This window comes from Oncorhynchus clarkii, chromosome 23, assembly GCF_045791955.1.
Source record: "Oncorhynchus clarkii lewisi isolate Uvic-CL-2024 chromosome 23, UVic_Ocla_1.0, whole genome shotgun sequence".
Taxonomy (NCBI): domain Eukaryota; kingdom Metazoa; phylum Chordata; class Actinopteri; order Salmoniformes; family Salmonidae; genus Oncorhynchus; species Oncorhynchus clarkii.
Window position 1 is genome coordinate 62,199,157 of NC_092169.1, and position 25,497 is coordinate 62,224,653.

The 25,497-nt window shown below is 47.8% G+C and overlaps 1 protein-coding gene across 1 annotated transcript in view; it reads left to right on the forward strand.

Annotated features, from left to right (window-relative positions):
- LOC139381221 (probable JmjC domain-containing histone demethylation protein 2C) overlaps positions 1-25,497 on the forward strand; it is a 235,668-nt gene that overhangs the window by 162,208 nt on the left and 47,963 nt on the right. Inside the window, exons 10-19 of the mRNA XM_071124680.1 lie at positions 3,567-3,802; positions 6,939-9,155; positions 9,825-10,228; positions 14,722-14,923; positions 17,093-17,307; positions 18,789-18,941; positions 20,426-20,515; positions 21,430-21,557; positions 23,153-23,375; positions 24,949-25,160. Of these exons, the coding sequence (XP_070980781.1) occupies positions 3,567-3,802; positions 6,939-9,155; positions 9,825-10,228; positions 14,722-14,923; positions 17,093-17,307; positions 18,789-18,941; positions 20,426-20,515; positions 21,430-21,557; positions 23,153-23,375; positions 24,949-25,160 (4,080 nt within the window). The remainder of the gene's footprint in view (positions 1-3,566; positions 3,803-6,938; positions 9,156-9,824; positions 10,229-14,721; positions 14,924-17,092; positions 17,308-18,788; positions 18,942-20,425; positions 20,516-21,429; positions 21,558-23,152; positions 23,376-24,948; positions 25,161-25,497) is intronic.

The window sequence follows — 25,497 nt, forward strand, 5'->3', positions numbered from 1 at the left end:
TGAGTGTCCCTTACACATTGCAACTGAGATCCTTTATAGCAAAGACACACATAGCCAGACAGCATTGGCCATAATTTATCGTTCAGCTTTGTCTCCTAAACTATGTTATTTTCTCAAACTCAGAACCATAAACCAATCCTCCATATCAACAGGCATATATCAAATCCATCCTATCTTGACAAGATCACAGAGACACATTGACTGGCACACAGACATTGTGGAGCCAAGAGATACACGCTTGACCTCTCCCCTCTCTGCGGCCCAAATAACTTAGTCCTGACAGAGAACAGATACTGCAACCCGCCACAGTATTATACAAACACATTCTGATGAGAAGTAACTTAGTCCTGACAGAGAACAGATACTGCAACCCTGCCACAGTATTATACAAACACATTCTGATGAGAAGTAACTTACACACATATGATGAATATAAAACATCTATGTTACCAACTAATTCTGATTATTCCCCAACAGTAGGTAGGGGATATCCTAGTTATAGGGGATATCCTAGTTATAGGGGATATCCTAGTTATAGGGGATATCCTAGTTATAGGGGATATCCTAGTTATAGGGGATATCCTAGTTATAGGGAATATCCTAGTTATAGGGGATATCCTAGTTATAGGGGATATCCTAGTTGTAGGGGATATCCTAGTTGTAGGGGATATCCTAGTTGTAGGGGATATCCTAGTTGTAGGGGATATCCTAGTTATAGGGGATATCCTAGTTATAGGGGATATCCTAGTTATAGGTTATGTTAGTAGGTAGGGGATATCCTAGTTATAGGGGATATCCTAGTTATAGGTTCTGTTAGTAGGTCGGGGATATCCTAGTTATAGGGGATATCCTAGTTATAGGTTCTGTTAGTAAGTAGGGGATATCCTAGTTATAGGGGATATCCTAGTTATAGGTTCTGTTAGTAAGTAGGGGATATCCTAGTTATAGGGGATATCCTAGTAATAGGTTCTGTTAGTAGGTAGGGGATATCCTAGTTATAGGTTCTGTTAGTAGGTAGGGGATATCCTAGTTATAGGGGATATCCTAGTTATAGGTTCTGTTAGTAGGTCGGGGATATCCTAGTTATAGGGGATATCCTAGTTATAGGTTCTGTTAGTAAGTAGGGGATATCCTAGTTATAGGGGATATCCTAGTTATAGGTTCTGTTAGTAGGTCGGGGATATCCTAGTTATAGGGGATATCCTAGTTATAGGTTCTGTTAGTAGGTAGGGGATATCCTAGTTATAGGGGATATCCTAGTTATAGGTTCTGTTAGTAGGTAGGGGATATCCTAGTTATAGGTTATGTTAGTAGGTATGGGATATCCTAGTTATAGGGGATATCCTAGTTATAGGTTATGTTAGTAGGTAGGGGATATCCTAGTTATAGGGGATATCCTAGTTATAGGTTATGTTAGTAGGTAGGGGATATCCTAGTTATAGGGGATATCCTAGTTATAGGTTATGTTAGTAGGTAGGGGATATCCTAGTTATAGGGGATATCCTAGTTGTAGGTTCTGTTAGTAGGTAGGGGATATCCTAGTTATAGGGGATATCCTAGTTATAGGTTATGTTAGTAGGTAGGGGATATCCTAGTTATAGGGGATATCCTAGTTGTAGGTTCTGTTAGTAGGTAGGGGATATCCTAGTTATAGGGGATATCCTAGTTGTAGGTTCTGTTAGTAGGTAGGGGATATCCTAGTTATAGGGGATATCCTAGTTGTAGGTTCTGTTAGTAGGTAGGGGATATCCTAGTTATAGGTTATGTTAGTAGGTAGGGGATATCCTAGTTATAGGGGATATCCTAGTTGTAGGTTCTGTTAGTAGGTAGGGGATATCCTAGTTATAGGGGATATCCTAGTTGTAGGTTCTGTTAGTAGGTAGGGGATATCCTAGTTGTAGGTTATGTTAGTAGGTAGGGGATATCCTAGTTATAGGGGATATCCTAGTTGTAGGTTCTGTTAGTAGGTAGGGGATATCCTAGTTATAGGGGATATCCTAGTTGTAGGTTCTGTTAGTAGGTAGGGGATATCCTAGTTGTAGGTTCTGTTAGTAGGTAGGGGATATCCTAGTTATAGGTTCTGTTAGTAGGTAGGGGATATCCTAGTTATAGGTTCTGTTAGTAGGTAGGGGATATCCTAGTTGTAGGTTCTGTTAGTAGGTCGGGGATATCCTAGTTATAGGTTATGTTAGTAGGTAGGGGATATCCTAGTTATAGGTTCTGTTAGTAGGTAGGGGATATCCTAGTTATAGGGGATATCCTAGTTATAGGTTCTGTTAGTAGGTAGGGGATATCCTAGTTATAGGGGATATCCTAGTTATAGGTTCTGTTAGTAGGTAGGGGATATCCTAGTTATAGGTTATGTTAGTAGGTAGGGGATATCCTAGTTATAGGGGATATCCTAGTTGTAGGTTCTGTTAGTAGGTCGGGGATATCCTAGTTGTAGGGGATATCCTAGTGAAAGGTCATGTGAGTAGGTAGGGGATATCCTAGTGAAAGGTCATGTGAGTAGGTAGGGGATATCCTAGTTATAGGGGATATCCTAGTTGTAGGTTCTGTTAGTAGGTAGGGGATATCCTAGTTATAGGTTATGTTAGTAGGTAGGGGATATCCTAGTTATAGGGGATATCCTAGTTGTAGGTTCTGTTATTAGGTAGGGGATATCCTAGTTGTAGGGGATATCCTAGTGAAAGGTCATGTGAGTAGGTAGGGGATATCCTAGTGAAAGGTCATGTGAGTAGGTAGGGGATATCCTAGTTATAGGGGATATCCTAGTTGTAGGTTCTGTTAGTAGGTAGGGGATATCCTAGTTATAGGTTATGTTAGTAGGTAGGGGATATCCTAGTTATAGGGGATATCCTAGTTGTAGGTTCTGTTAGTAGGTAGGGGATATCCTAGTTGTAGGGGATATCTTAGTTATATGTTCTGTTAGTAGGTAGGGGATATCCTAGTTATAGGGGATATCCTAGTAATAGGTTATGTTAGTAGGTAGGGGATATCCTAGTTATAGGTTATGTTAGTAGGTAGGGGATATCCTAGTTATAAGGGATATCCTAGTAATAGGTTCTGTTAGTAGGTAGGGGATATCCTAGTTATAGGTTCTGTTAGTCTGGGTCTGGGTCTGAACCTGTCTGTCTCTCTGGATCTGAACCTGTCTGTCTCTCTGTCTGGGTCTGACCCTGTCTGTCTCTCTGTCTGGGTCTGACCCTGTCTGTCTCTCTGGATGTTGTTGGACTGACCCTGTCTGTCTGAGTCTGACCCTGTCTGTCTGTCTGGGTCGCACCCTGTCTGTCTGTCTGGGTGTCTGACCCTGTCTGTCTGTCTGTCTGTCTGTCTGGTTGTTGTTGGACTGACCCTGTCTGTCTCTCTGGGTCTGACCCTGTCTGTCTGTCTCTCTGGATGTTGTTGGACTGACCCTGTCTGTCTCTCTGGGTCTGACCCTGTCTGTCTCTCTGGGTGTCTGACCCTGTCTGTCTGTCTGTCTGTCTGTCTGGTTGTTGTTGGACTGACCCTGTCTGTCTCTCTGGGTCTGACCCTGTCTGTCTCTCTGGATGTTGTGGTACCAGAACACGGCCAGCCCTTGGCTACACCACCAGGTCCCTGTCTCCTCCTCTGACAGCCTGGACCAACTGAGCCACGTCCCGGTCCCCATCCGACCAGCCAGCGCCGACCCTCACCGGTCTGACCCCCATCCCCACCGTTCAGAACCACATCGCTCGGACCCCCACCGGCTCATCAAGATCAACCCCCACGCCAGCCCCCCTCTGCCACCGGCCAAGACCGCTGGAGATCTTCACAGGGAGTAAGTCTCAGTATTCAATTCAGCAGCTAACACACTCACACACTGACACACACACACTCACACACTGACACACTCACACACTGACACACACACACACTGACACACACACACACTGACACACACACACACTGACACACACACACACACTAACACACTGACACACACACACACTCACACACTGACACACACACACACTCACACACTGACACACACTGACACACACACACACACACACTGACACACACACACACACACACACACACACAGTAGACACACACACTCATACAGTAGACACACTCACACAGTAGACACACTCACACACAGTACACACTCACACACAGTACACACTCACACACAGTGTACACACTCACACACAGTAGACACACTCACACACAGTAGACACACTCACACACAGTAGACACACTCACACACAGTAGACACACTCACACACAGTAGACACACTCACACAGTAGACACACTCACACAGTAGACACACTCACACACAGTAGACACACTCACACAGTAGACACACTCACACACAATAGACACACAAACACACAGTAGACACACAAACACACAGTAGACACACAAACACACAGTAGACACACAAACACCCACACAGGGAATAGGGTGCCATTTGGGACCCCTGAATCCAGTCGCCTGACGTTAGTCAGAGAACATAGTTGTGCTCTAAACAGCAGTGAGACCAGTGTTCTGCTGTTATACACCATGTCCTAGTTATTCCTACTGAGGGCTGTTCTGTCTGCTGTTATACACCATGTCCTAGTTATTCCTACTGAGGGCTGTTCTGCTGTTATACACCAGGTCCTAGTTATTCCTACTGAGGGCTGTTCTGTCTGCTGTTATACACCATGTCCTAGTTATTCCTACTGAGGGCTGTTCTGTCTGCTGTTATACACCATGTCCTAGTTATTCCTACTGAGGGCTGTTCTGCTGTTATACACCATGTCCTAGTTATTCCTACTGAGGGCTGTTCTGTCTGCTGTTATACACCATGTCCTAGTTATTCCTACTGAGGGCTGTTCTGCTGTTATACACCATGTCCTAGTTATTCCTACTGAGGGCTGTTCTGCTGTTATACACCAGGTCCTAGTTATTCCTACTGAGGGCTATTCTGCTGTTATACACCATGTCCTAGTTATTCCTACTGAGGGCTGTTCTGCTGTTATACACCATGTCCTAGTTATTCCTACTGAGGGCTGTTCTGCTGTTATACACCATGTCCTAGTTATTCCTACTGAGGGCTGTTCTGCTGTTATACACCAGGTCCTAGTTATTCCTACTGAGGGCTGTTCTGTCTGCTGTTATACACCATGTCCTAGTTATTCCTACTGAGGGCTGTTCTGCTGTTATACACCATGTTCTAGTTATTCCTACTGAGGGCTGTTCTGCTGTTATACACCATGTCCTAGAATTCCTACTGAGGGCTGTTCTGCTGTTATACACCATGTCCTAGTTATTCCTACTGAGGGCTGTTCTGCTGTTATACACCATGTCCTAGTTATTCCTACTGAGGGCTGTTCTGCTGTTATACACCAGGTCCTAGTTATTCCTACTGAGGGCTGTTCTGCTGTTATACACCATGTCCTAGTTATTCCTACTGAGGGCTGTTCTGCTGTTATACACCATGTCCTAGTTATTCCTACTGAGGGCTATTCTGCTGTTATACACCATGTCCTAGTTATTCCTACTGAGGGCTGTTCTGCTGTTATACACCATGTCCTAGTTATTCCTACTGAGGGCTGTTCTGCTGTTATACACCATGTCCTAGTTATTCCTACTGAGGGCTGTTCTGCTGTTATACACCATGTCCTAGTTATTCCTACTGAGGGCTGTTCTGTTGTTATACACCATGTCCTAGTTATTCCTACTGAGGACTGTTCTGCTGTTATACAACATGTCCTAGTTATTCCTACTGAGGTCTGTTCTGCTGTTATACACCATGTCCTAGTTATTCCTACTGAGGGCTGTTCTGCTGTTATACACCATGTCCTAGTTATTCCTACTGAGGGCTGTTCTGCTGTTATACACCATGTCCTAGTTATTCCTACTGAGGGCTGTTCTGCTGTTATACACCATGTCCTAGTTATTCCTACTGAGGGCTGTTCTGCTGTTATACACCATGTCCTAGTTATTCCTACTGAGGGCTGTTCTGCTGTTATACACCAGGTCCTAGTTATTCCTACTGAGGACTGTTCTGCTGTTATACACCATGTCCTAGTTATTCCTACTGAGGGCTGTTCTGTCTGCTGTTATACACCATGTCCTAGTTATTCCTACTGAGGGCTGTTCTGTCTGCTGTTATACAGCATGTCCTAGTTATTCCTACTGAGGACTGTTCTGCTGTTATACACCATGTCCTAGTTATTCCTACTGAGGGCTGTTCTGTCTGCTGTTATACACCATGTCCTAGTTATTCCTACTGAGGGCTGTTCTGTCTGCTGTTATACACCATGTCCTAGTTATTCCTAATGAGGGCTGTTCTGCTGTTATACACCATGTCCTAGTTATTCCTACTGAGGGCTGTTCTGCTGTTATACACCATGTCCTAGTTATTCCTACTGAGGGCTGTTCTGCTGTTATACACCATGTCCTAGTTATTCCTACTGAGGGCTATTCTGCTGTTATACACCAGGTCCTAGTTATTCCTACTGAGGGCAGTTCTGCTGTTATACACCAGGTCCTAGTTATTCCTTCTGAGGGCTGTTCTGTCTACTACTGTTGACCAGAGCCCTATTCCCTATATAGAACACTACTGTTGACCAGAGCCCTATTCCCTATATAGTGCACTGCTGTTGACCAGAGCCCTATTCCCTATATAGAACACTACTGTTGACCAGAGCCCTATTCCCTATATAGAACACTACTGTTGACCAGAGCCCTATTCCCTATATAGAACACTACTGTTGACCAGAGCCCTATTCCCTATATAGAACACTACTGTTGACCAGAGCCCTATTCCCTATATAGAACACTACTGTTGACCAGAGCCCTATTCCCTATATAGAACACTACTGGTGACCAGAGCTCTGTGTGGGAATAGTGTACCATTTGAGATGTAACCTATGACTTCCTGTCTGGTCTGTAGTTGAATGTTTTTTATTTCTCTCCTCAGGGATTTGAAGGGTTTTGTGGACCCCATCAGAACCATCACTCTGGCCCACCTGAAGCAGGAGCAGGACCGCAGCAGAACCCCGACCGGGAAGGACAGTCACCTGCACCAGCTCTACCTGGAGGCCTGTAATAAACAACAGCAGCAGAGGATGGCCCAGCAGCAACAACAGGAAGCAGGGCAGAGGGACCGGGCCAGTAAGTATAAGGAGGAGAACAGACGGATCCTCCAGGAGAGCATTGAGGTGGCCCCCTTCACCGCTAAGATCCGCTCCAGTGAGACCGACAGGGAGCCTAACCCCTACCCCCGGATCCCCTCGCTCCCCTCCCTGCCCCACCCCTACCCCCGGATCCCCTCGCTCCCCTCCCTGCCCCACCCCCAGCGCCCCCACCAGGAGAAGGAAACGGAGCCCCCTGCTGTAGACCTGTATCAGTTTAAACAGCAGTCCCAGCACAGTCTCCCCCCCAGTAACTACTTCACTACCCTGTCCAACAGTGTGGTCAACGAGCCACCGCGTCTCTACCCCTCTAAAGAGCTCAACTCATACTTTGACAAGGTGAGCAGGGAGCAGGAGTCTGCAGCAGCCTCTAGTCTCTCTCTGGGAGGAGGGGCAGCGTTCAGCTCCAAGTCCCTGTCCAAACCCCCTCCTCTCATCAAACACCAGGCTGATGGGGAGGGTCTGCTAGGGAAGATATCAGAGCAGCTGAACCAGCAGGTAAGCCTATCCAACATGCAGAGGTATCGTCTCAGTACCATAGTCAGCCCTGTTAGTCCAGACCTCTCGCCGTCCTCCAGTCAGAGCCAGACCCGAACCCACTGTCAGACCCAGAGCCAGACCCAGAGTCAGACCCGAACCCACTGTCAGACCCAGAGCCAGACCCGAACCCACTGTCAGACCCAGAGCCAGACCCGAACCCACTGTCAGACCCAAGCCCAACTAAGGTGTATGCCAGCACTGCACCGTGCCCCCGTGTTCCACCCTCCTATCCAGCAGACACTGGACAGGAAGGAGGTGGGCTACGGCCGTTTGTCTCCACCCACCCTGACCCCCATCCAGCCAGTCAGCTCGGCCGGTAAGGTGTCTGAGCAACAGAAACCGCCCACCCTTCTGCCCGAGCTACGGGAGGTCAGCGCCGTGTGTAAGGGCGGGGCAGCGATGAACTCATCCGAGGTGTGGCGAGCCGGCGACTCTCAGAGCCACGAAAATCTGGGATGGCATTCTGAGAGGAGCCCCGGCAGGAAGCCTGGGGCCACCACGGCGTCTGTTATCGTCCGTCCCTCTACGTGTATAAAGTACGACGGCTCGCCAGGCGCCAAGACCTCTTCCTCGGCCAAGGACTCTCTGACGGGGAGGATGTTCCCAGGCGGCAGGCCTCAGACAGTCTGTCTGAAACTGGCCTATGAGAGAGACAGGGAGTCTGGAGGGAAGGTGATCCTGCCAAACACTAACTTGGAGGAGGCTGTTTGCGTGCAGCAGTACAATAACAACTTTATGAGAGTGTCCCAGTCTCAGGGAACCTTTCCAGTCTCCGTCTCGGCTTCTGCCAACTCTGTGTGCAATAGGAGTAGTGATGTGACTAGGGCAGTCTCCAACATGGCTCCCTACGGTGGGCTGAGTAGAAGACAAGAGAGAACCTACTGTGGGCCCAACACCTCCAGCGCTAGCAGGACAGAGAGCTGTGGCCCTCGGGGCAGGGCCTTCCACTCAGGGCCTGGGTTAGAACCAAGGGCCGAGCTCCAGCAACAGGAGGGGAGCTCCTCCAGAACCTCATCCCCCAACCTGCACCCCGGGCCCAGCCTGGCCAGCAGCACCCAGGCCTCTCCCAACCCCAGCCAGTCCTACTATGGGAGCTTTATCCATCTGAAGAAGCACAAGGCAGCGTTGGCAGCAGCCCAGCAGTCCAGAGGTCCTAGCAGCAGCTCCAGTGGTAGTGGTCCCGAGAGCCTGATTGAGCCATCTAACAGTAAAGCTCTTCACATCTCCCCTCCACCTCCCCTTGCCTCGGCCTCAGCCCAGAACCACAGAACCACAGCAAGCCCAGGACCATATCAAGCAGGAGCTAGCCCCAGCCCTGGCCCCCTCCCCAATGGCCAGCCAGCCCAGATGAACCAGAACCAGTCTCAACCCAACTACCACAAGCTGAAGAAGGCCTGGCTCACCAGACACTCAGAGGAGGACAGGAACATAAACACTATGATGAAAACAGAGGAGGCTGATAAGTCTGTTACCACCACTGTGAGCCCCTCTGTGTCCAAGTCTGTTACCACCACTGTGAGCCCCTCTGTGTCCAAGTCTGTTACCACCACTGTGAGCCCCTCTGTGTCCAAGTCTGTTACCACCACTGTGAGCCCCTCTGTGTCCAAGTCTGTTACCACCACTGTGAGCCCCTCTGTGTCCAAGTCTGTTACCACCACTGTGAGCCCCTCTGTGTCCAAGTCTGTTACCACCACTGTGAGCCCCTCTGTGTCCAAGTCTGTTACCACCACTGTGAGCCCCTCTGTGTCCAAGTCTGTTACCACCACTGTGAGCCCCTCTGTGTCCAAGTCTGTTACCACCACTGTGAGCCCCTCTGTGTCCAAGTCTGTTACCACCACTGTGAGCCCCTCTGTGTCCAAGCCTGTTACCACCACTGTGAGCCCCTCTGTGTCCAAGCCTGTTACCACCACTGTGAGCCCCTCTGTGTCCAAGTCTGTTACCACCACTGTGAGCCCCTCTGTGTCCAAGTCTGTTACCACCACTGTGAGCCCATCTGTGTCCATGTCTGTTACCACCACTGTGAGCCCCTCTGTGTCGAAGGCTGTTACCACCACTGTGAGCCCCTCTGTGTCGAAGGCTGTTACCACCACTGTGAGCCCCTCTGTGTCGAAGGCTGTTACCACCACTGTGAGCCCCTCTGTGTCGAAGGCTGTGAGCCCCTCTGTGTCTGAGATGGAGATGATCAAGCCTTGCACCGTCACTCTGATTGCCTCTACCTCCAGTGATGTGGAGATGAAGATAGAAGAGGTCAAAGGTCAGGAGGACAAGATGGCCGCTGAGGACAGGAGTACGCGGCGTGGGAGCAAGAGGGTGTACGACCACGACTCGGCCTCAGAGAGCGGAGAGGACTCTGACGCCAGCGAGAGCAGCAAGCAGGAGCAGAGGGCGAAGAGGCAGCCCAAACCCACCTACAAGAAGAAACAGGACGACATGCGTAGGAGGAGAGGAGACGGAGAGAAAGATGAGGATGAGCTGAAACCCAACGGGATCTTTAGGAGCGCCAGGGAGAAGACCAAGCTGAAACTGTCCAGCAACAGTAAGTCTAGCATTAAAGGGACATTGTTTCAACTTCAGATTCACCCTCACCACCCCAACACCAACATATCATCTCCACACCAACATATCATCTCCACCCCAACACCAACATATCATCTCCACCCCAACACCAACATATCATCTCCACCCCAACACCAACATATCATCTCCACCCCAACACCAACATATCATCACCAACACCAACATATCATCACCAGCACCATCCCAACACCAACATACCATTTCCAGCACCACCCCAACATATCATCTCCAGCACCATCCCAACACCAACATATCATATTCAGCACCACCCCAACATATCATCTCCAGCTCCACCCCAACATATCATCTCCAGCTCCACCCCAACACCAACAATTCTCCAGCACCACCCCAACATATCATTGCCAGCACCACCCCAACACCAACATATCATTACCAGCACCACCCAACACCAACATATCATCACTAGCACCAACATACCAGCACCACCCCAACACCAACATAACATCACCAACACCAACATATCATTACCAGCACCACCCCAACACCAGCATATCATTACCAGCACCACACCAACATACCATTTCCAGCACCACCCCAACATTACAACATTACCATACCTCCAGCACCACCCCAACATTACAACATTACCATCAAATCAAATCAAATCAAATCAAATTTATTTATATAGCCCTTCGTACATCAGCTGATATCTCAAAGTGCTGTACAGAAACCCAGCCTAAAACCCCAAACAGCAAGCAATGCAGGTGTAGAAGCACGGTGGCTAGGAAAAACTCCCTAGAAAGGCCAAAACCTAGGAAGAAACCTAGAGAGGAACCAGGCTATGTGGGGTGGCCAGTCCTCTTCTGGCTGTGCCGGGTGGAGATTATAACAAAACATGGTCAAGATGTTCAAATGTTCATAAATGACCAGCATGGTCGAATTATAATAAGGCAGAATAGTTGAAACTGGAGCAGCAGCACAGTCAGGTGGACTGGGGACAGCAAGGAGTCATCATGTCAGGTATTCCTGGGGCATGGTCCTATGGCTCAGGTCAGTTGAAACTGGAGCAGCAGCACAGCCAGGTGGACTGGGGACAGCAAGGAGTCATCATGTCAGGTAGTCCTGGGGCATGGTCCTAGGGCTCAGGTCCTCCGAGAGAGAGAAAGAGAGAAGGAGAGAATTAGAGAACGCACACTTAGATTCACACAGGACACCGAATAGGACAGGAGAAGTACTCCAGATATAACAAACTGACCCTAGCCCCCCGACACATAAACTACTGCAGCATACCTCCAGCACCACCCCAACATTACAACATTACCATACCTCCAGCACCACCCCAACATTACAACATTACCATATCTCCAGCACCACCCCAACATTACAGCATTACCATATCCTCAGCACTACCCCAACATTACAGCATTACCATACATCCAGCACCACCCCAACATTACAGCATTACCATATCTCCAGCACCACCCCAACATTACAACATTACCATATCACTTCCAGCACCACACCAACATTTCCATATCTCCAGCACCACCCCAACATTACCATATCACCTCCAGAACCATCTCAACATTACCATAATGCCAGCACCACCCCAACATTACCATATCACCTCCAGAACCATCTCAACATGACCATAATGCCAGCACCACCCCAACATTACCATAATGCCAGCACCACCCCAACATTACCATATCACCTCCAGCACCACCCCAACATTACCATATCACCTCCAGAACCATCTCAACATTACCATAATGCCAGCTCCACCCCAACATTACCATATCACCTCCAGAACCATCTCAACATTACCATAAAGCCAGTACCACCCCAACATTACCATATAACTCCAGCACCACCTGACATTAACATGTGGAAGTGGTGCGTTTCTATGTCTTGTAGTAAGAAGATAGAGGAAGATAAGTGTTTTCAATGACATCATCCAATTCGTAGCGAATGCCTCCTCACAATTAGTCAAATTACGTGATGCACACCGACGTTGTCATTGGGAACACTTCCTCTGTTTTACTGCAAAACATAGAAACGCACCATTTTCACCCGTGTTGACGTTGGGGTGGTGCTGGAGATGATGAACGTAAAGGTGTGTTTCTCTGTAAAAGTTTCCCTTTAGTAACGCATGCATAAAGACACACACACACGTAACTCTCCAATGAATATGATTTCAATTTCTAATAGCATTCTAACAAGGTAAACTCAGTCTCTCAGCTCATCATAGGTCAGCTGGCCTTATTTGATTATATATGTTATTATGATGGGTGTTTCTGTTTCTTACACCATGTGGATGTGAGCTGGCTGATGTTGTTATTGGTTCCCAAAGGGGAGAGGTGTATATACTCTGTTTGGAGCATGAGACTATCACTAAACTCTCTCTCTGGACGTTCATTATTGAAGTTTGTTTTTTTTCTTCCTATTTTCCGAATCACAAACCAATGAGTTCTTCTTAAATGTCCTTGAGCAATGTTCTCTTGACAATCGTGTAGCGTTCTTTAGGAAGCTTGGTGTTTCCAATAGTGACTTCCTCTCCCGGATGCCCGTACCTCGACTGAGTCCTAGTTGTGGGACGCGGGGATTGACTGGGTCTTTGGTCAGAGCAAATGTCTTGTCTGCCTGGCCGTGGTGCATGCGGCAGCTGCCCACGCACAACCCGACTCCTCTGTGCTCTGTCGCCGGTTGCGACAAGGTACTCGAAGGGAGAGGTTCGATGGGTACTCCCGGCCGCCCGAGCGTGCCTCAGTCGGGCACCGCTTGCCTCTCTTTCTAGACTTTGTCGATGAAGGGTCCGGTCCCACCTCAGTGATCTGGTTGTATACGGACTTTCGAGACCAGGCTAGCTAAACAAGCTCTGCATAGCGTGCTAGCCAGGTTGGCCAACTCGCTGAAGCGAGCTAGCTACTACTAGCTATTCCTGCCTCCCCACGGTGGAGTTGCGGTAGCTCTCTTGTTTAGAACACGTAGCGGTAAGCCTCTTGGTTATTCTATAAGGACCGTGCTACGGTCTAAGAGGCTAGCTAACCTAGCTTACACTAGATAGCTTCCAGCTATAGAACTTTTTCAGGATCTGAGGACCCATGACAAATCTTTTCAGTCTCCTGAGGGGGAATAGGCTTTGTCGTGCCCTCTTCATGACTGTCTTGGTGTGTTTGTTGTTGATGTGGACACCAAGGAACTTCAAGCTCTCAAACCTGTTCCACTACAGCCCCGTTGATGAGAATGGGGACATGCTCGGTCCTCCTTTTCCTGTAGTCCACAGTCATCTCTTTTCTCTTGATCACGTTGAGGGAGAGGTTGTTGTCCTGGCACCACACGACCAGGTCTCTGACCTCCTCCCTATAGGCTGTCTCATCGTTGTCGGTGATCAGGCCTACCACTGTTGTGTCATTGGCAAACTTAATGATGGTGTTGGAGTCGTGCCTGGCCATGCAGTCATGAGTGAACAGGGAGTACAGGAGGGGACTAAGTACACACCCCTGAGGGGCCCCCGTGTTGAGGATCAGCTTGGCAGATGTGTTGTTACCTACCCTTACAACCTGGGGGCGGCCCGTCAGGAAGTCCAGATCCACATGCTTTTGTGAGGTTGTATCGCTTGGATGTCACTGCTCCCATTCTAGTGCACAGTGTGTTTACAGCTGGGACAGGAGAGGGTCGTTAGGCAGAGCGGTCAGCCATGGCCCGTTTCATTTAGTATTCGCTCGGTCCGGCTTGGGGCGCGATTCTTGTTCCCCATAGTTGTGTTGAACTGACAGAAAAGGAACAGAACGTTATGACTTACTACTGTTCCCTGAAGGAGGGTAACCAGGTACAACACCTGCGTCGCCTGGTTCTGGGCTCGGTGAAGAGCGGTACTGAAATGAAGGAATGAATTCAAGCCTCAAGGTTCTTGTTGTGCCTGGTCGTGCAGTCATGAGTGAACAGGGAGTACAGGAGGGGACTAAGTACACACCCCTGAGGGGCCCCCGTGTTGAGGATCAGCTTGGCAGATGTGTTGTTACCTACCCTTACAACCTGGGGATGGCCCGTTAGGGAACAGTAGTTATAGTCACAACGTTACGTTTTTATGATCATCTTTATATCCATAATGAGTTGAAATTGAATTGAGCTCAACTCTGGTGTAGAGAAATACATAAGACCTCTAGCTACAGTACATAGGGCTGCATACATCCTGTTCACTATTTATGTCCCCTCCAGTACCAGATGGTATCCCCCGCTCTGTGCTGAAGGACTGATCATGTCTCTGTATTACATATCATAGTAACCGTCTCTCTGTCCCCTCCGGTACCAGATGGTATCCCCCGCTCTGTGCTGAAGGACCGATCATGTCTCTGTATTACATATCATAGTAACCGTCTCTCTGTCCCCTCCGGTACCAGATGGTATCCCCCGCTCTGTGCTGAAGGACCGATCATGTCTCTGTATTACATATCATAGTAACCGTCTCTCTGTCCCCTCCGGTACCAGATGGTATCCCCCGCTCTGTGCTGAAGGACTGGAGGAAGGTGAAGAAGCTGAAGCAGACGGGGGAGTCGTTCCTGCAGGATGACTCGTGCTCCGAGATTGGACCCAACCTGCAGAAGTGTCGGGAGTGTCGTGTTGTTCGCAGCAAGAAGGGGGAGCAGCCGGCTCATTCCCCTGTCTTCTGCCGCTTCTACTACTTCCGCCGGTGAGTCTGATTGGCTGATTCAGTCTCGTTTTGTCTGGTGTCTGATTAACTTGTCCGCTGGTCAGGTGATATTTGATTGGCTGCTCTGTCTCCCGGCTAGTGTCTGATTGGCTGGTCAGATGATATTTGATTGGCTGCTCTGTCTCCCGGCTAGTGTCTGATTGGCTGGTCAGATGATATTTGATTGGCTGCTCTGTCTCCCGGCTAGTGTCTGATTGGCTGGTCTGCTGGTCAGGTGGTATTTGATTGGCTGCTCTGTCTCCCGGCTAGTGTCTGATTGGCTGCTTTGCTCGGCTGGTCCACATTGCCGCCATATGATTAAATGGTTAGAGATTATTTAGGTAATTGTATACGTTCTCCAACAATCTATCTGTTATTGTCTCAGTGAACCCTTCCTCAGTCAGTCCATCTGTTATTGTCTCAGTGAACCCTTCCTCAGTCAGTCCATCTGTTATTGTCTCAGTGAACCCTTCCTCAGTCAGTCCATCTGTTATTGTCTGTCAGTGAACCCTTCCTCAGTCAGTCCATCTGTTCATGTTCCTGTATTAACCTGCTGAAAGGAAAAGAGTAGAATAGAGTACCACTACGACTAGAGTGGAGCCTGTTGGCCAGATAGCCAGCGGAGACTAGACTGTAGCCTGTTGGCCAGATAGACAGTGGAGACTAGAGTGGAGCCTGTTGGCCAGATAGCCAGTGGAGACTAGACTGTAGCCTGTTGACCAGATAGCCAGTGGAGACTAGACTGTAGTCTGTTGGCCAGATAGCCAGTGGAGACTAGACTGTAGTCTGTTGGCCAGATAGCCAGTGGAGACTAGAGTGGAGCCTGTTGGCCAGATAGCCAGTGGAGACTAGAGTGGAGCCTGTTGGCCAGATAGACAGTAGTCTGTTGGCCAGATAGCCAGTGGAGACTAGAGTGGAGCCTGTTTATCAGACAAAGCAAAGGTGATAGCAACCTCCCGTTAACAAATATGTCAATCCATGTAATCCTCAGTAATCAGGTTGTAGGACAATCCACATTTACTGCTCCTTCTGAGGCTTGTTTTGGTTCTAGGGTTAGTGTTGGTTCTAGGGTTAGTGTTGGTTCTAGGGTTAGTGTTGGTTCTAGGGTTAGTGTTGCTTCTAGGGTTAGTGTTGGTTCTGGGGTTGGTGTTGGTTCTAGGGTTAGTGTTGGTTCTAGGGTTGGTGTTGGTTCTAGGGTTAGTGTTGGTTCTGGGGTTGGCGTTGGTTCTAGTGTCAGTGTTGGTTCTAGGGTTGGTGTTGGTTCTGGGGTTAGTGTTGGTTCTGGGGTTGGTGTTGGTTCTGGGGTTGGTGTTGGTTCTAGGGTTTGTTTTGGTGTTGGTTCTAGGGTTGGTTTTGGTGTCGGTTCTAGTTTTGGTGTCGGTTCCAGGGTTGGTTTTGGTGTCGGTTCCAGGGTTGGTTTTGGTGTTGGTTCCAGGGTTGGTGTTGGTATTGGTTCCAGGGTTGGTGTTGGTGTTGGTTCTAGGGTTGGTTCTAGGGTTGGTGTTTGTTCCAGGGTTTGTTTTGGTTCCGGTTCTATGGTCAGTGATGGTTCTAGGGTTGGTCTTGGTTCCAGGGTTGGTGTTGGTACCGGTTCTAGGGTTGGTGTTGGTTCCGGTTCTAGGGTTGGTGTTGGTTCCGGTTCTAGGGTTGGTGTTGATTCCGGTTCTAGGGTTGGTGTTGGTTCTAGGTTTAGGGATGGTTCGAGGGTTGGTGTTGGTTCCGGTTCTAGGGTTATGGATGGTTCTAGGGTTAGTGATGGTTCTAGGGAGCCAGTGGTTCTTTATTCTGTCATTATGGTGTTGCCTTCTGACAGGGAGGAGCAACACTCTAATTATCTAGTGTGTGTCTGCGCCTCTCATTAACCTGTTCTCTCTCCCTCTTCTCTCCAGCCTGTCTGTGTGTCTGCGCCTCTCATTAACCTGTTCTCTCTCCCTCTTCTCTCCAGCCTGTCCGTGTGTCTGCACCTCTCATTAACCTGTTCTCTCTCCCTCTTCTCTCCAGCCTGTCCGTGTGTCTGCACCTCTCATTAACCTGTTCTCTCTCCCTCTTCTCTCCAGCCTGTCTGTGTGTCTGCACCTCTCATTAACCTGTTCTCTCTCCCTCTTCTCTCCAGCCTGTCCGTGTGTCTGCGCCTCTCATTAACCTGTTCTCTCTCCCTCTTCTCTCCAGCCTGTCCTACAGCAAGAATGGAGTGATCCGTGTGGACGGCTTCTCCACTCCAGATCAGTTTGATGAGGAGGCTCTGTCCCTCTGGGCTCCTGATGTATACGAGGAGAATGAGTTGGACCCAGACTCCTCCAAGTACATCCTCTCATATATAGGAGACCAGTTCTGTCAGATGGTCACCACTGAGAACACTGCTGCTACATGGATCAAAAAAGATGGTATGGAGAGCACAGAGAAGTGTTGTTGTTAATCTGAAAGGCAGAGGAGCACAGAGAAGTGTTGTTGTTAGTCTGAAAGACAGAGGAGCACAGAGAAGTGTTGTTGTTAATCTGAAAGGCAGAGGAGCACAGAGAAGTGTTGTTGTTAATCTGAAAGGCAGAGGAGCACAGAGAAGTGTTGTTGTTAGTCTGAAAGGCAGAGGAGCACAGAGAAGTGTTGTTGTTAATCTGAAAGGCAGAGGAGCACAGAGAAGTGTTGTTGTTAGTCTGAAAGGCAGAGGAGCACAGAGAAGTGTTGTTGTTAATCTGAAAGGCAGAGGAGCACAGAGAAGTGTTGTTGTTCATCTGAAAGGCAGAGGAGCACAGAGAAGTGTTGTTATTCTGAAAGGCAGAGGAGCACAGGGAAGTGTTGTTAGTCTGAAAGACAGAGGAGCGCAGAGAAGTGTTGTTGTTAATCTGAAAGGCAGAGGAGCGCAGAGAAGTGTTGTTGTTAATCTGAAAGGCAGAGGAGCACAGAGAAGTGTTGTTGTTAATCTGAAAGGCAGAGGAGCAAAAATAAGTGTTGTTCATCTGAAAGGCAGAGGAGCAAAAATAAGTGTTGTTGTTCATCTGAAAGGCAGAGAAGTGTTGTTGTTATTCTGAAAGGCAGAGAAGTGCTGTAGTTAATCTAAAAGGCAGAGGAGCACTGAGAAGTGTTGTTGTTAATCTGAAAGGCAGAGGAGCACTGAGAAGTGTTGTTGTTAGTCAGAAAGACAGAGGAGCACAGAGAAGTGTTGTTAGTCTGAAAGACAGAGGAGCACAGAGACATTCTCTCTGTTAGTCTGAAAGACAGAGGAGCACAGAGACATTCTCTCTGTTAGTCTGAAAGACAGAGGAGAACAGAGAAGTGTTGGTTGTTGTTAGTCTGAAAGGCAGAGGAGCACAGAGACATTATCTTCGTTAGTCTGAAAGGCAGAGGAGCACAGAGACATTATCTCCGTTAGTCTGAAAGGCAGAGGAGCACAGAGACATTATCTCTGTTAGTCTGAAAGGCAGAGGAGCACAGAGACATTCTCTCTGTTAGTCTGAAAGACAGAGGAGCACAGAGACATTCTCTCTGTTAGTCTGAAAGACAGAGGAGCACAGAGACATTCTCTCTGCTAGTCTGAAAGACAGAGGAGCACAGAGACATTCTCTCTGTTAGTCTGAAAGACAGAGGAGCACAGAGACTTTCTCTCTGTTAGTCTTAGTGTTCCTGTAGAAAGCTGGGGTCAAACCTCAAACTAGTATCTGTGTGTTTTAACAGGTCAAACCATCCTGAACTGTAGAACAACTAAATGTTTTATTGTGGGTGTTATTGTACCAATGTTAGAGCCCTCTGAGGCCAGACTAGTCTATAAAGTATTCTGCATGAAGGAACCAGTCTGCCTGGAAGTGCTCTGCTGTCCTCTGCCTGTCCTGTTGTCTTCATCCTCCCTGTTTGTGTGTGCTTTGCCCTGCAGCCAAGATGGCCTGGAAGAGGGCTGTGAGAGGGGTCCGGGAGATGTGTGACGCGTGTGAAGCCACCTTGTTTAATATTCACTGGGTCTGCCACAAATGTGGCTTCGTGGTTTGTCTGGACTGTTACAAGGCAAAGGAGAGGAAGACCTCCAAAGGTCAGTCAATATTTAGGATGTTAACATTTTAAAACCTCTTCTTTTCCACCATAGACAAGTAGAGGATACAGGTTTCCCTCCCTGCCTGCTATAGTAGTGGTAGGGGACTGACTGTGTGCTTCTGTCTCTGTCTCTCTGTGTCTCTGTCTCCAATTCAAAGGGCTTTATTGGCATGGGAAACATATTGTATTACCTCAACAGGTGAAATAAACATGACTCTCTCTGTCTGTCTGGACGGCAACCCTCCAGCTCCTAGAGAATGTGAAACCCCATCCATCACAGCTCCTAGAGAGTGTGAAACCCCATCCATCACAGCTCCTAGAGAGTGTGAAACCCCATCCATCACAGCTCCTACAGAGTGTGAAACCCCATCCATCACAGCTCCTACAGAGTGTGAAACCCCATCCATCACAGCTCCTAGAGAGTGTGAAACCCCATCCATCACAGCTCCTACAGAGTGTGAAACCCCATCCATCACAGCTCCTACAGAGTGTGAAACCCCATCCATCACAGCTCCTACAGAGTGTGAAACCCCATCCATCACAGCTCCTAGAGAGTGTGAAACCCCATCCATCACAGCTCCTAGAGAGTGTGAAACCCCATCCATCACAGCTCCTACAGAGTGTGAAACCCCATCCATCACAGCTCCTACAGAGTGTGAAACCCCATCCATCACAGCTCCTAGAGAGTGTGAAACCCCATCCATCACAGCTCCTACAGAGTGTGAAACCCCATCCATCACAGCTCCTAGAGAGTGTGAAACCCCATCCATCACAGCTCCTAGAGAGTGTGAAACCCCATCCATCACAGCTCCTAGAGAGTGTGAAACCCCATCCATCACAGCTCCTAGAGAGTGTGAAACCCCATCTATCACAGCTCCTAGAGAGTGTGAAACCCCATCCATCACAGCTCCTACAGAGTGTGAAACCCCATCCATCACAGCTCCTAGAGAGTGTGAAACCCCATCCATCACAGCTCCTACAGAGTGTGAAACCCCATCCATCACAGCTCCTACAGAGTGTGAAACCCCATCCATCACAGCTCCTACAGAGTGTGAAACCCCATCCATCACAGCTCCTACAGAGTGTGAAACCCCATCCATCACAGCTCCTACAGAGTGTGAAACCCCATCCATCACAGCTCCTACAGCAGACAGTGTGTTATTAGCATTAACAGTGTTGTTCTAGTTGATATGATTCCCCATGTTGAGAAGCAGCAGAGGATTCATCCTAATTCTCCAGTTGAACCTGTAAACTCCTGAGAGAGGGGTGGAACATCAACATGGTCTGTTCCCATGTAGTGGCTGAGGCCCAAATGGGACCCTATTCCCTTCATAGTGGACCACTCCAACACCCACAGAGCCCTGGTCAAAGTAGTGCACTATAAAGGGACTAGAGTAGCGTTTGGGAAGCAGCCAGACGGGGTTTCCATGGAGACCTGACAGGGTTTGTTGGTTAGTAATGTGTGTTTTGTTGTTCCTCCAGACAAAGAGCTGTACGCCTGGCTGAAGTGTGTCAAGGGACAGCAGCATGGTCACAAGTACTTGATGCCAACACAGATTATCCCAGGAACTGGTAGGAACCAATGATTTCTGTTCCTCTCTCTCTCTGTCTGGACCTCAGCCTGGGCTGGAATAGCTTTCATTATTCAGTTAGGAAAGTACAACACAAAACAGGACTCCATTACAACAGAGTTAAACTACAAGACAGGACTCCATTACAACACAGAGTTAAACTACAAGACAGGACTCCATTACAACAGAGTTAAACTACAACTCAAGACAGGACTCCATTACAACACAGAGTTAAACTACAAGACAAGACAGGACTCCATTACAACACAGAGTTAAAGTACAACTCAAGACAGGACTCCATTACAACACAGAGTTAAACTACAACTCAAGACAGGACTCCATTACAACACAGAGTTAAAGTACAACTCAAGACAGGACTCCATTACAACACAGAGTTAAACTACAAGACAAGACAGGACTCCATTACAACACAGAGTTAAAGTACAACTCAAGACAGGACTCCATTACAACACAGAGTTAAAGTACAACTCAAGACAGGACTCCATTACAACACAGAGTTAAAGTAAAACACAAGACAGGACTCCATTACAACACAGAGTTAAACTACAAGACAAGACAGGACTCCATTACAACACAGAGTTAAACTACAAGACAAGACAGGACTCCATTACAACACAGAGTTAAAGTACAACTCAAGACAGGACTCCATTACAACACAGAGTTAAACTACAACTCAAGACAGGACTCCATTACAAAAGAGAGTTAAAGTACAACTCAAGACAGGACTCCATTACAACACAGAGTTAAAGTACAAGACAGGACTCCATTACAACACAGAGTTAAAGTAAAACACAAGACAGTACTCCATTACATTGTTCTCCTCTGACAGTAACACTGTGTAGGTCTAACATGCTGACAGAAGTGTGTACTAATGACCAGTGGTCTGTTGTGCAGTTCTGACAGAGGTGGTGAGCGCCATGCATCTGTTCAGGGAGAAGTACAGCATCAGGTCTCCCTGTGTCTGTACTGGGAAACACAACCCTCTACTCAGCAAGCTGCCTGCTACCAACGGAGTCTCTCAGGTATGGAGATACACTGCTGCTGCTCTGTTTCTGCTGCTTCCCAAGTGGAACCCTATCCCCTACATAGGGCCCTGGTCTAAAGTAGTGCACTATGGAACCCTATTCCCTACATAGTGCACTACTTTAGACCAGGGCCCTATGGCACCCTATTCCCTACATAGTGCACTACTTTAGACCAGAGCTCTATGGAACCCTATTCCCTATATAATTCACTACTTTAGACCAGGGCTCTATAGAACCCTATTCCCTATATAATACACTACTGTTGACCAGAGCTCTATAGAACCCTATTCCCTATATAGTGCACTACTATAGACCAGGGCCCTATAGAACCCTATTCCCTATATAGTGCACTACTGTTGACCAGAGCCCTATTGCAACATATTCACTACATGGGAGTAAGGTGGTATTTGGGATGCACATTCAAGGTTTCCAGTACTGCCAACCCCAGTACTGCCAACCCCAGTATTGCCAAACCCAGTACTGCCAAACCCAGTACTGCCAAACCCAGTACTGCCAACCCCAGTACTGCCAACCCCAGTACTGCCAACCCCAGTACTGCCAACCCCAGTACTGCCAAACCCAGTACTGCCAAACCCAGTACTGCCAACCCCAGTACTGCCAAACCCAAACCCAGTACTGCCAACCACAGTACTGCCAAACCCAGTATTGCCAAACCCAGTACTGCCAAACCCAGTATTGCCAAACCCAAACCCAGTACTGCCAAACCCAGTACTGCCAAATCTAGTACTGCCAAACCCATCCTCTGTCCTGCTCTGGAATCTAGAGCTCTGTCTGTTAGCTCAGTTATATAGACTAGTTAGACCTCTGTTAGCTCAGTAATATAGACTAGTTAGACCTCTGTTAGCTCAGTAATATAGACCAGTTAGAGCTCTGTCTGTTAGCTCAGTAATATAGACTAGTTAGAGCTCTGTCTGTTAGCTCAGTAATATAGACTAGTTAGAGCTCTGTCTGTTAGCTCAGTAATATAGACCAGTTAGAGCTCGGTCTGTTAGCTCAGTAATGTAGACTAGTTAGAGCTCTGTCTGTTAGCTCAGTAATATAGACTAGTTAGAGCTCTGTCTGTTAGCTCAGTAATGTAGACTAGTTAGAGCTCTGTCTGTTAGCTCAGTAATATAGACTAGTTAGACCTCTGTCTGTTAGCTCAGTAATATAGACTAGTTAGACCTCTGTCTGTTAGCTCAGTAATGTAGACTAGTTAGAGCTCTGTCTGTTAGCTCAGTGATGTAAACTAGTTAGAGCTCTGTCTGTTAGCTCAGTGATGTAGACTAGTTAGAGCTCTGTCTGTTAGCTCAGTGATGTAGACTAGTTAGAGCTCTGTCTGTTAGCTCAGTGATGTAGACTAGTTAGAGCTCTGTCTGTTAGCTCAGTAATGTAGACTAGTTAGAGCTCGGTGTAGTCTGTTGAACAGTGTGTCTGTGATGTGTTGTTGTTGACCTGTGTAGTCTGTGACGTGTTGTTGTTGACCTGTGTAGTCTGTGACGTGTTGTTGTTGACCTGTGTAGTCTGTGATGTGTTGTTGTTGACCTGTGTAGTCTGTGACGTGTTGTTGTTGACCTGTCTCTCCTGGTCAGGTTCTCCAGAACGTGTTAAACCACAGCAACAAGATCTCTCTATGTAACGTGAAGACAGAGACTGGGCAGCTGAACCCCATCCAGGGTAAAGCTGAGACTAACGGAGGCTCCAGCCCTGCCTCGGACACCTCCTCTGACTCCAAACTGACTCCCCCGGAGTCCCAGAGCCCTCTCCACTTCCTGGCTGACCTGACTGAACAGAAGTCACGGGAAGACAAGAAAGGTACATCACGGTAGCGCACTCTGTCTGCTGGTCAATCTGACTGTTAGCCCGGCCCGCTGAGAACTTTCCTCTAAGTGTGTGTCTAGTTTGTGTTCTTGTCTGGCTGCCAGCAGCGTTCCAACCCTCCTGTTTAGGGTTCAGTATGACTGTAGTTATACAGCAGCGTTCCAACCCTCCTGTTTAGGGTTCAGTATGATTGTAGTTATACAGCAGCGTTCCAACCCTCCTGTTTAGGGCTCAGTATGACTGTAGTTATACAGCAGCGTTCCAACCCTCCTGTTTAGGGCTCAGTATGACTGTAGTTATACAGCAGCGTTCCAACCCTCCTGTTTAGGGTTCAGTATGACTGTAGTTATACAGCAGCGTTCCAACCCTCCTGTTTAGGGCTCAGTATGACTGTAGTTATACAGCAGCGTTCCAACCCTCCTGTTTAGGGTTCAGTATGACTGTAGTTATACAGCAGCGTTCCAACCCTCCTGTTTAGGGTTCAGTATGACTGTAGTTATACAGCAGCGTTCCAACCCTCCTGTTTAGGGCTCAGTATGACTGTAGTTATACAGCAGCGTTCCAAACCTCCTGTTTAGGGTTCAGTATGACTGTAGTTATACAGCAGCGTTCCAACCCTCCTGTTTAGGGTTCAGTATGACTGCAGTTATACAGCAGCGTTCCAACCCTCCTGTTTAGGGCTCAGTATGACTGTAGTTATACAGCAGCATTCCAACCCTCCTGTTTAGGGCTCAGTATGACTGTAGTTATACAGCAGTGTTCCAACCCTCCTGTTTAGGGCTCAGTATGACTGTAGTTATACAACAGCGTTCCAACCCTCCTGTTTAGGGCTCAGTATGACTGTAGTTATACAGCAGCGTTCCAAACCTCCTGTTTAGGGCTCAGTATGACTGTAGTTATACAGCAGCGTTCCAACCGTCCTGTTTAGGGTTCAGTATGACTGTAGTTATACAGCAGCGTTCCAACCCTCCTGTTTAGGGCTCAGTATGACTGCAGTTATACAGCAGCGTTCCAACCCTCCTGTTTAGGGCTCAGTATGACTGTAGTTATACAGCAGCGTTCCAACCCTCCTGTTTAGGGTTCAGTATGACTGTAGTTATACAGCAGCGTTCCAACCCTCCTGTTTAGGGCTCAGGGTTTAGGGTTAGTTGTTACTGGTGTGATGATGATGATGATAAATACCAGATATCTCTAGAGGTTAGTTGTTACTGGTGTGATGATGATGATAAATACCAGATATCTCTAGAGGTTAGTTGTTACTGGTGTGATGATGATGATGATAAATACTAGATATGTCTAGAGGTTAGTTGTTACTGGTGTGATGATGATGATAAATACCAGATATCTCTAGAGGTTAGTTGTTACTGGTGTGATGATGATGATAAATACCAGATATCTCTAGAGGTTAGTTGTTACTGGTGCGATGATGATGATGATAAATACTAGATATCTCTAGAGGTTAGTTGTTACTGGTGCGATGATGATGATAAATACCAGATATCTCTAGAGGTTAGTTGTTACTGGTGTGATGATGAATTGTAACTGATATGTCTTGTCTCTGGTGTAGAAAACAAGGAGTCTCCTCTGGGTAAGGTGGGCAAGGAGGAGAAGGTCAGTAGCCTGGAGTCTCTCCACTGTAAAGCGTCTAGCCTGGTGTCTAACATCACAGAACAGGGCTCTACTCTAAGAGACCTCCTGACGACCACCGCTGGGAAACTACGTCTGGGCTCTACTGATGCTGGCATGGCCTTCGCTCCTGTATACTCCACCGCAGCACAGGTACGTGGCCCGGGACAGAGAGACACACACCCAGTCCACCATTATCTTGCTGTATGGAGGGAATAACACGGTATTATTTCAACATACTGATTATCATGTTCTGATGCTGTATGGAGGGAATAACACAGTATTATTTCAACATACTGATTCTCATGTTCTGATGCTGTATGGAGGGAATAACACGGTATTATTTCAACATACTGATTCTCATGTTCTGATGCTGTATGGAGGGAATAACACGGTATTATTTCAACATACTGATTCTCATGTTCTGATGCTGTATGGAGGGAATAACACAGTATTATTTCAACATACTGATTCTCATGTTCTGATGCTG